This window comes from Diadema setosum, chromosome 13, assembly GCF_964275005.1.
Source record: "Diadema setosum chromosome 13, eeDiaSeto1, whole genome shotgun sequence".
In the NCBI taxonomy this organism is placed as follows: Eukaryota; Metazoa; Echinodermata; class Echinoidea; order Diadematoida; family Diadematidae; genus Diadema; species Diadema setosum.
In genome coordinates this window covers 8002409-8014283 of record NC_092697.1, presented here as the reverse complement: position 1 = coordinate 8014283, position 11875 = coordinate 8002409, and the positions used below count along the sequence as shown (strand labels likewise).

At 39.0% G+C, this 11875-nt stretch overlaps 1 protein-coding gene across 1 annotated transcript; it reads right to left on the bottom strand.

Moving 5' to 3' along the window:
• Positions 1-1404: 1404 nt before the first annotated feature.
• Positions 1405-11259, bottom strand: LOC140237262 (ATP synthase mitochondrial F1 complex assembly factor 1-like). The gene is made up of 10 exons (XM_072317206.1): positions 11138-11259; positions 8085-8178; positions 7296-7352; positions 6191-6253; positions 5405-5455; positions 4876-4923; positions 3800-3895; positions 2898-2964; positions 2123-2163; positions 1405-1677 (listed from the first exon to the last, which is right to left on the bottom strand). Exons 1-10 carry the CDS (start codon positions 11224-11226, stop codon positions 1513-1515), a joined length of 771 nt encoding a protein of 256 aa, XP_072173307.1. The 5' UTR covers positions 11227-11259; the 3' UTR covers positions 1405-1512.
• Positions 11260-11875: the final 616 nt, after the last annotated feature.

Here is an 11875-nt window from a genome sequence, read left to right as displayed (position 1 = left end):
TCTAATTCTCGATGTACATTTGTACAGAGATGATCTAGAGTTTTGAAGACAGTGTTGGTTGGCACTAGTCTGAGCTGAGGAAGAGCACCATGTCTGTCTTTGTGTCTGCTTTTCATTTGGATATCTAGATGGGTTTAGATTTCTAGCTAGCAAAGATCCAAGGTGGATAAGACAGTCCTACTTGTCTTGTGCTTCACACTGTTAAAGATGTTGAAATCCCTATCCTGAATGTTTTCACTTCATATTTTACTATTTTGACTTAGATAAAGTAGATGAAAACTGACCCATGTGTACGATCTTTTCATCGCACACGGCGCTCTCTATTACAGTCCCACATATACAGATTCGTGTATTATCTACACACAAGAAACCTATGGCAAAACTGTACACAATACATTGCAGTCTGAATGCAAATAAACATGGGTGGGGCCATCACAATTTCTTTGACTTTGAGAAGGCTTTCCTGATTGGTTGATGGTGGGGAAGCTTTTTTGCACACTTGATATCGTTTCCTTACACTATCAGCCAATCACAAATGAGTTTATAGAGTGATAGTGTTATAGCATTTGAAGTAATCTGTCAATCAAAATAGGGCCGACCAGATCGGCTGAAGCATTTATCTGGCAGGTTTTGGGCCGACTAAATCGGCCCATGACACAGATAGGGTTAATGTATGCTACTTTCATTCTAAACGTTTTGCTCTTCTTAATCTTGCTGGAGAGAATTATGATGGAGATTGTATCACCACTTTCTCCTTGAAGCATGAGGGATTCCACGATATGGTGGAAAATGTTGGCCTGGCAGGCCAGCAAAACTTGATGCCATCAAAACAGAAGGTAGACACTTGCATGTAGAGATAGAAAATGATGCTCATTAAGCAGAAATATTTATGAGCTTTATCACTGCATTATACCTCATCTGGTTTTGTCATGTAGTGGTTAAATGAGAAAAACATGGCCATGAAGAAATATGGCAATGACTGTTTGCATAGTTGTAAGACGAAATATGCTAGATAGGTTAATTTAGTTCCATTTCCATATGTCTGCCCCCCCCCAAAAAAAAAAAAAGAAAAAGAAAAAAAAAAGAAGAATGAATTTGCCCGAAATAAAAAGAAAATAACAATCCATTCTGAATCTTAATTTGCCCAGTCGGGTCACCATAAGATCATTTAATCTGAAATTTGGTGGCCAGACATAAATTTTTAGTGGTCCCGGGCCACCATTAATGTCAAGCACTGTGATGCCTTTGATTTTCAATGATTCAAATGAATACATGATAATAACACAGATTGTAAAGAAAGTTTTGTTCATCATCATCATCATCCTGACTTGGTACCAAAGCACACACTCTTGACATGATTCTTATCGAATACATTCAGCACCAACATGAAAGACATCCACAGCTTTATGTCTTAACAATAATACAGATCTACCGTGCGGTGCCCTTGAACATTCCAAAGGCAATCCTGTTTGTAATTATCGACAGATGGTTACTTATGTATTGAGTACCAGCTCAGCCAAGGCCAACGGCCGTGTTTGAGAGTTGGGCTATAAGGTTCATGTGCTTGAAATCTGCTGGGCGTCGGTTGAAGTCGCTTAGCAACTGTTGGCGGGCGGCGTCCTCAGTGGCGTAGTACAGCTGAAGCTGGTTGGCAAAGAACTGAGCATCTTGGACGGACTGGGAAATGAAAGGAGAATGGATTGAACGTACAAGCAATATTTTGAACTTCTGATGAATCACGCGATGTCACACCTTTCCAACCTCAAATGTGTGTGCACAGTGTGGGTTGGTGTGTGTCTGTATGTGTATAATTTGCATACAATTTAGTACCAAACAAACAGACATCATACATCATTTGCATAATTAATGTGTCTTACTATATTTGTATACCAGTAAGTACAAGTACATAGTAAATTTCAGATATTGCACACAAAATTAAATATTCCAAGCAATATAAAAACAGTTTTCCAATGGCACAGTAAATTCACAGTTAAAACTGTTGATGTAAATCTTGCTTTATTGCATTAGTTTTCCTGATTCATAGAGCAATTAGTATACATATTTCTTTCGCTAAATAGCATTACTTCTAAGACAGTTATGAGTTGGTTGAAGACTGACTTACCACAAACTTTGTGTCCATCTCCCCTCGCATCAGAACAATTCCTAAAAGGTTCATATCGAAAGGTTTGAAAATAGAGATTCAATAAAAAAAAAAAAAAAAATGAAAATAGAGGATTCCATCAGAATATATTATGTAAGTCATGGCACTAACCCTTGAATCCTCCCCAAAATCCTTGCAATGTCAACTTCTAATCAATGAAGGGAATCTGCAACTAAATGTTGAACTGGCTATGTGCTTTGCCACTATGACAGTTTACATATTGGGCCTTGTAAGACAGATTTGCAGGTGATTGAATTTGTGATGCAAACCCACTGTCATGGAATGAGAAATTAGTTATCCTTCTTCAGGAAAAGTAAAATAGTTATTTTCCACCTTATATTAAGATATGCATTGCATTTTCATTATAGAAGGCAATATTCTGATGAGTTGTTGATTCTGCGAATATCGCTCGACTCAAAAAATCTGTGAAAATAAAAGCACAGACAAGAATGGTACTGCATGCAGTGTCTACGCTCCGTACACTTCACTTGAAAATACTACAGCAAGAGAGTCCTGAACAAAGGCTAAATGTATGAGAGACAGATCTGTTTATACAATCATAAATACTCAATCTTGAGTGAGACATGCCATAAAAACCAAAACAACAACAACAACAACAAGGTTCATATCAGAGTATGTAGAATTAAAATAAACATAAGTGTAAAGATTACGAAAATAACTTTACCAGTAGCACTATGCTTTATTGCTCTGGTATGAATGAAACATGGATTTGTACCTTTTTCTTCTTGCAGTTCTGGATAATGAGTAATTGTGAGTAGGGCAGGTGCATTTTCTTGGTAGGCCTGTGTCAGGAAGGAACAAAAACAGATTCTGTTTTAAATAAGAATACATCTACACTCTGTGAGAAAGCAAAGCATCTATTAAATGTGAGTCTACTTTCAGCCATTACCTCTATGTGAGTTTACACATTATTGGCAAATATCCTTTCCAACTATTTTATCTCAACCCATATAACCCTAAGGTATAACAGGGTTCATACTCTTTCTCATGAATTAAATTCCATAACTTTCCATGACCTTTTTAGCCAGAATTCCATGACCTTTCCATGACTTTCACACATTTTTTTTTTTTCTAAACACATTAGACTGAAAATTTGATCTGATCTCAAATCAAAGCAAAGCAACTTAGGGAATACATACACATCTCAGACAAACAACAGATAAACTTCTACAATTTTCGCAATTCCATGACTTTCCATGACCTTTTGACGGAAATATCAGTTTTTCATGACTCTCAAGGCCTGGAAGAAGACTAGGTCAAACTCCATGACTTTCCAGGTTTTCCATGACCTGTATGAACCCTGTATAAATTCCCTTTTATGATCTATGATTACTAAACCAAACTCAACTTAACCTGTTGAAAACGGTTTGATTTTGCTACAACACGCATTTTTCATAGACGCTCATCCGAGTATACTCAGGACTTGTCCTCAACAGGTTAAGAGAATCTTAGGAAGTCACCGGCAAAGAGAAATTACTCTTAAACTGGAAACCCTCTGTTGGAGTACCTTTAAGGTAGGAAGACAATGGCGAATGGATCTTATACAATAAAGTGGCTGTAACAAAATACCTAAAATGCCTCTGCAGAGGACAAGACTAAAGGAGAGATGAAACTCACCTGATAGTTGATGACAGAGGTGAAGTAGCAGCAGTGGTTGTCAAACTGGGCAAAGAAGAACTCGTACCCCTCAGCCCTGGGCAGGGGATACAGGAACTGGGTGTGTCGGGATACAGGGGAGGGAAAGTATCAATCCATCAAGTGCTGGAGAAGTTATGCTGCAGTAATTATCATCTTTTCATCATCAAATTCCCAACACTGAATTTCACTGCATATCTTATAGACCGATTCTGTGACGCGCTATGTGTATTTTTGGCATGGGCAGCGCCATTACTGAGGTATCTCAGCCGACCCCTCCTCCCACTCCCCCACCCCTCTCCCTACATTAGCACGTGCACGGAATGAAAAACTGATGCATGGTTGCTTTAGCCAATGGATGTCTCGTACTGAGTGTGCGAACACTTGCTCAGTGCGCGAACCTTTGTTACAAGTGCACGGTAAACATGGGGTGGGGGAGAGGGGGGGTAGGCTGGGACACCGCAAAATGAGCTAATGGCCGCGCCCAGTACCACAAATTGTCTGCTGCCCTCAACGAACCCGAATCGGTCTATACTGGAGAATGATTAGATGGAACTGGCTGAATTTATTAAGTCCATTAACAACGAATGAACTTATGACAAAAAGAAATAACAAACTATAGCAACATGCTTCCTTGATGGGTTATTGACCATCTTTCATCCATTGAATGTGCTCACAGCAATTCATATGCAGTTCGCATCATGCAACCACCATGTTGATCATATTAGAAGAATTAAAACTGCCAACATATCTAAAGACCAAACCTGGAGTAAATGTCTCTATTTGATTAATATAACTTTGTATTCTTTATAATCATTCTTTACCCCTACATACATATGCAAAATATGTACTGGTATTGTGATGCTAATAAACAGGTTTCCCAAAACTGTTAAGAATGCATAATCTGTCACTTGTTTTAATATTTTGATTTCGTTCTTATGATCCAATCCATGCTACCAAAATAATGGATGTGGTCATACTATACAGTTATCAATCAGTATCTCACACATAAACTCACAGACTGAGAGACAGACAAGACAGACAACTATACAACTCACCATAGGAAATTCTCTGGCTTTCTCCTGCATTCGGGAATAAGTATCACTCTGCAATTCGGAAAAAAGAAAGAAATTATAATACAGTACTGATGACAAAACTACAGCCTAACAGGTCCTCGTGATAAACTCATTTTAGTATCTCAAGTAGACAAATAAAATGGAGAATCATACAAATGAGACAGAGAATTTCAAAGCTCTGTGTGATTTCACGAAAGTGTGACATTTGTCACTGTCATGCATGCAAATTGACTCCCACAGAATCAAAACTAATTTTTCAAAATGAATTCGATTAAAAATTGTATCCTTGACATCATATGAATCCGAATTGAAATGCTGTACAAACAATGATGAGTTTGAAAAATGCGTGCTGAATTATTGACCCAACAAATAAAATCTTTTCTTATTTTTTTATTTTATTTTATGCACAAACCAAGAAAATAAATGACACAACTGAATATAATTTTGCTGGGAAATACAATTATCGCGAAGGAGGCACCCACAACGGAGCACGGTCATATCACAAACTTACAGGTATCACAGCACAGATGTAGTCCTTGTCCTTGTGGAAGTCTTTCCATATCTGTACAAAAAAGGAGGAAAGGGACAAATAATAAGAATAATAATACATACAATTTCTATAGCCCCATTTTCCATTCTGATTGAATGTTCAAGGTGCTTTACACCAAAGCAAAAACAGACAAAATACTAAGGAAGCTTTCCCCCACAGCCTTCACATCAAAACAATGCAAAGTATGTTGAACACAAGTCTTGAATATCTCAGAAATAAAATGTGCATGGGATACACAGGTGCTATTATTAAAAAAAAAAAAAAAAATGTAGCCTCTCTGAAAAACCAATCATGCAAGAAACAATTCCTGCCTACTACTGAAATCATTATCATTATCTATACAATATTTTCATTGTTTAAAGTGATTCTCAAAGGAACTGACCATCATCTTAGGCCACTTTTACACAGTAGTTATGAGTTCCTTCACATTTTTTTTTTTTCATTACAATCTCTTTGAATTATTGGCACTGAGTCTATTCAATAACATTTGACTGTTGTGAATACATTATCACTGAATTCTCTCAAAGTATCTGTACTTGAAAAACATCAACAACAAACACTAAATTTGGTTGCATCTGCTTTGGCTTTATTAATGACACTGGTCCGTACGTTCTTCAACTTTGTGTTTCAATAATGTTGCTTACTTCTGTCCCTACAATGTTTTCTGTTCTCTGAACAATCATGTGCAGTTTATTTGTCAGAATTTGCTGCACAAGATGCCTTTAGTAACAGCACGCAGACACTCACCTGTGTGATCTCCTCCACTGAATGCTGTCTCAGTAGGTCTGTCTTGACAATGGAATCCAAGCTCTGGTGACGGGGGATGAGACAAATTAGAAGGTGCAAACTGAAGATAATTCATATAACTACATTCAAAAAATATCTGGCCTTTAGCATCTACTGTATACGCTATATATTTCGCGAGTCTAAATTTTCGCGAATCGGGACTTCCCGACAATTTCGCGAGTGGTTAAATTCGCTATCCTGGAGTCCTGTACTGAATGGAGAAATGTATACGCGTACGTCATATTCATATCAGCATTAGAGTCAATATTTTCCCGTGTTTTTAATTTTGCAAATAGCAGCTGACTCGCGAAATTCGCGAAATATTCAGCGTATTATGCTATCCTTAAGCGTAGTATGCTATCCTTAAGGTCATTTGCATTGACCCTGTGTCTAGTAGTGTCTTGCAGAATAATTTTATCAGCCCATGCACCTGCAGCCTGAACATTCTTCTTTACACAATGTACATCAATGTTCTTCTTTGTATGAACATGAAATTTTATTCTGAAAAGATATATGAAAGATTGACACCTGTTGGGTATCTCTAATAGAAAATCTAAATGTGACTTTACTCACACATAGACAGCCAAACACAGAAGATTCTACCATTAAACCAGAGGGGTGGGAGTAATGATCATGGCAATGCTGTATGTGCAGGTGTATGAGCATGGTTACACATTGATCTTCACTCCTGGTTCTCTACAAAAGTATTACTATATAAGCTGTTATTTTCACCAGGGTTTAATTTTTGCGAATTTCGCGAATCACAGTTGGATCGCGAATTCAACAACACGCGAAAATGTCTCCATGCACCCTGTTAATAGTGCATTAATTTTAACTTAAGTATCGGCGTCAATTCGCGAAAACAACATCTCCCGAAAATGTCTATGGCCTCGTCATTCGCGAAAATATCTGTACGCGAAAATAACAGCGTATACAGTACTTGTCTTGAAGGTCAAAACTGCAAATTTACCTGTAAACTCCCAAATCCTGTACATCTCTTAATGCCTCTTAACAAAGCACTTTCATATGAATATGATATCATTTAATAGTTGTGGTGCATACTTACTTTCTGCCCTTGTGACTCTCCTGGCTTCATTTGAGGGGGCCTTGGAGTATCTGATAGCTGAACAAATATGAAAAAAAAAGAGGAAAAAAAAAAGGCAATGTGTTTAAGGATTAAAGAAAAAAAAATCTGCTTTTGTACAATACTATTTTGATGCACAAACTACTAACCAGAAATTTGTTGAGAGGTGAGCAAGATTGAACTACTTGGTATTTGAAATGCATTCACAAGTTTCCTCAACTGACAAGTGAGGTAACAATATGCATTGTGCTGCTAACAATGCACAAAAACAAACTTCCATTGAAGTGCAACTCTGTCTGACTAAAAGGTCATGATTTGAACAAAACAAGTCACCCAACTGATGTCTATGAAGAAATGAGCATATCATGTTATGGCTTTGGCACAGAGACAACAATAGGACCTGTCATCTACAACATTTGAATGCAGCTCAAAATGGCTGGGACACAAAATTTTGTGACCTGATGTAGTGTGTATTGGTGAAATGAATGCATGCACAAGAGTACAGTGCACTAAAGTGAAATACACCAGAACAAAATCCAAAAATCATCATTTACCCCCCCCCCCCCAAAAAAAAAAAAGAAGTTTCGCTCTCAAGGATTTTGTGCTTAGATTTAACCATCACATTATTCCCCCTCTCATGACATGTACTATATGTACATTTATGTCTAAGACATGACAATAATTTTGTTGCAATGATTATCTCATCAAGAAATTATATACGAGTACAAAAATAAAAAGATGACACTGAAATAAAAACAATCCTGCACTGACCGATTGCTTGGCACTTTGTGTGGAACTTGCAGTCGTCTTCTTCTTTGCTTCCTTTACCATGTCTAGCCTGGACTGGAAAACTTCAGGTTCTGAGCTGGAGGTAAATTTGAGAAGAACAAAGTAACATAATTCCACATCATGGGCATACTGTGTGAGGCCTGTAATGGGGATACCCTAGCTCGATGGCTTGTACAAGTTGCAGCAAAATTAATTTTCTATCTTCTAACTCACAGGTATACCTCCAACAATTTTCACCTTTCTTTCTTCTGTCACATGGCAGCACATAAAATACATTTCTGTATTCCGTTTCTGTATACAGTAAATTTGTTCCCGTCTCCTTTGGAAGAGATTGATAAACCCAGACCAAGGTTTGACCTCCGTGACAAAATTTGACCACATGCAGAAGCATAGGGACCTACAAATCAATGTAAGAGTACAAAAAATGTAAGATAGAAAAATCTGTCTGTCCAGTGCAGAGGAGTCTTTTAAAGATAATAAAAAGTTTTGGTACCTCAAAAGTTTCCCTGAATTTCCTTGTCTTGGTTTGTGTTTCACGTTAAAGTACGTTGTCTGTGAGAATTACTCGCCCCAAAGTGCTCTCATGTCTTAGTAATCATGCAATAATGGTTTCGTACCAGAGCCGTCGCCATACAGCGTCGATAAATATTGTACGAAACCACTGACTGCGACCAGCAGCGTGCAGCCCATTGTACGCATAGCTAACTGCGACCAGCAGCCCCATACGCATAGCGTAATGGGGCTTCGCATTGTAACATTCAGGATCATGACAGAATTAGTATCGCGGGTAAATGTCAATTTAAAATCCCAAAATTTCTTCGATTTGAACACTTACCAATTAAGTTGAAGTATTGAAAACAGGCTTCGAACAACGTTTGGTTCTGCCAATAGTCCCTTCTTTTCGAATTGATGACTGAATGTGACTCGGTCGAGAGGACCTTGGGAGAGCTACATACACCATGGACCGATGCACACACTGACTACTACGGCCAGCGCATGCGCACACAAACATCTTATCCGTTGATATGGGATTTGAAATTTGTGCGCATGTGATGTGTTCGCATGCACTGGCTGTAGTATTCAGTGTACATGGTGTATGTAGCTCTCCCAAGGTCCTCTCGGCCGAGTCACATTCAGTCATCAATTCGAACAGAAAGGGACTGTAGGCAGAACCAAACGTTGCCCGAAGCCTGTTTTTAATACTTCACCTTAATTGGTAAGTCTTCAAATTGACGAATTTATGGGATTTTAAGTTAACATTTATCCCACGATACTAAATCTGTCATGATCCTGAATACTACAATGCGAAGCCCGATTACGCTATGCGTATGGGACTGCTGGTCGCTATGCGTATGGGGCTGCTGGTCGCAGTTAATTGCATGATTACTAAGACATGAGAGCACTTTGGGGCGAGTAAGTCTCACAGTGTTAGTTACATGAAAGGTACTTTAACCTGAAACACAAACTAAGACAAGGACATTTTTGAGGTACCAAAACTTTTTATTATCTTTAATTTGATCATTTTTTGACTTTATCAGCTCTCTTCTCCTCCATAGACATATGGGAGGGGCTTCCGTGAAGCCAGAAGCAGTCTCCGCAGAACATATAGGGGGTCTACCCAACGACTAGATACAGACCAATCTTTCGGTCAAGGAACTAGGGGTCTACATCCCATAGGTTTTTTACATCTACAAAAAGCTGGCAGTTGAATTACACGTGCATGGGCGGCTTGCTTTACAGCTCTCTACATTTTGTATTCACATTGTACATGTAGAGCCTACTTACGCCTTTTCAAAACTAACATTGCATGTTAGAGATAGGAGATTAACACAATTCCTGAATACTGAACAAAAATTTGACACACTACCCTAGTCTTGGATGGGCAAAAAACAAAAACAAAACAGAACAAACAAAAAAAGGGGTAGGGGGTAATCATGGACATGGATACAGACGTAAAAACCAAAGCATGCATTTTAATTGGATATTTCGTTGAATTTGACAAAGGTTTTACTTCTGAGAATGATCACTAGAGCCGAGGAAAGCATCAACCCCCTCAATTTTGGAAGACAGAAATACAACGTAGCAAGGCCCGACCCATCGCCCAGCCAAGCCTGCTAAGTACGAGCAACAGCGCTCTATATTAAGTATAAGACTATTAAACTTTAGGCCCTTGAAATCCAAATGCATTGTTGATTTGTGTTGATTTATGATACCCTCAACATCACTTTTGCAGTGAAACGAATATCTAGAAACACTTTATATATTTTAAACGATTTTTTTTCTTCTATTTTTCTTCAGAGTACTTGGGAATGCCCCCCCCCCCAAAAAAAAATCCTTCCACATCAATATTCCTCAGATGACCTCATCTGTCAATCATTGCTAAAGTACTGAAATGTTTAACAAAAGACATCGTTTGGAATGCATCTTCGATTCCCCTCGACTCAGCATAACTTGCATGTTTCTGTGATGTGACTAACAAAAGACATAGCGAGGGAACATGTAAGTTATGCCAAGTCGAGGGGAAAGTGCATTCCAATGTCTTTTCTTAAACATTTCAGTACTTTCAATGATTGACAGATGAGGTCATCAGATCTGAGGAATTATTGGTTTGGAAGGATTTTTTGTGGGCGTTCCCAAGACCAATTGTCTTGGCCCAAGTAATCTGAAGAAAAAATAGAAGGAAAAAATCGTTAAAAATATATGGAATGTTTCTAGATATGGCATGCCCTAGATATTTCGTTTCACCGCAAAAGTGATATTGAGGGTGTCATAAATCAACACAAATCAACATGCATTTGGATTTCAGGGGCCCTTTAAACTCAGCAGCACCTTCTTGCTGACACAGCAGCACAGTACTGCACTGGCCATGGCGCGCACGTGCGTGCTATCCCACATGCATGCGCTGCCATGCCGGAGCCGATGCCCGAGCTGGGGTCAGTGTAACCCCGGCGCGGGCGGGCCGGGTCGCTGTATAGTATTGGGGTCGCTGCTGCGGCTAGGGTCGGTGGGGATACCTCGCGGTTTTTATGGCTCACCTCTGAAGCTTCTTTATCTTGTCTGCATACTTAGCGTAAAAAGCGTTCTTCTCTATGGAAGATTCGTCATCCTGTGCCCCAGATACCATGGAAGAAAATGTCAAAGTCCGCCATAATTCGGAAAACCCCTGATGCCGAAATCGAGAACATAATTGTCTGCAGCCAACGTTCGCACGTGTAAATGCCATTTTCGTTTTCGAGGTCAATAAAGGATCAGGAGAACGTAGATGGCGCGCTTACTGTAAACACCACAGTAGTTCCACGTACCCACATATTTATACGGGAATTCCTGTGTGTATAATTACTGAGTGTATACCGCGCGCAACGCTATAGGAATGCACAACACGAACCAAACCCGGCAGGCCGTCTTGTCTTGTGCGCTGTAGTTGAGCTTGATTTCTGGGCCGAATGGTGAATAATACAGTACGCATGTAATTCATATCACCAAAAGTAAGTTACTATGGCATTTGTTACCATAACTTGTGGTGTCTTGTGGTCGTGAGAAACTAACAATTGTTAGTGTGTTCGCGCCCGGTCCTGACTGTCACTTTACTGCTTAGCCCGACCAGACGCTGTTACGCTATGCGAAAACAGCGTCTGACGAGCGCGGCATGCAGCCTCAAAGTGAGGAACCTCAACACAACTAGCACTACAAAACTTAGGAAAATGTATACTTTTCTCCTTTAAACAGAATACTTTACTCACGTTAAATGCATGTTTCTATTACAGAAGAATAGT

Bases quoted from the DNA above. Each gene is read 5' to 3' on its own strand.
- LOC140237262 (XM_072317206.1), bottom strand. From the start codon at position 11,226: ATGGTATCTGGGGCACAGGATGACGAATCTTCCATAGAGAAGAACGCT. The intron at 8,179-11,137 runs GTGAGCCATAAA...ATTTACCTCCAG, and splicing joins AAGATAAAGAAGCTTCAGAG to CTCAGAACCTGAAGTTTTCC. The intron at 3,896-4,875 runs GTGAGTTGTATA...CGACACACCCAG, and splicing joins AAGCCAGAGAATTTCCTATG to TTCCTGTATCCCCTGCCCAG.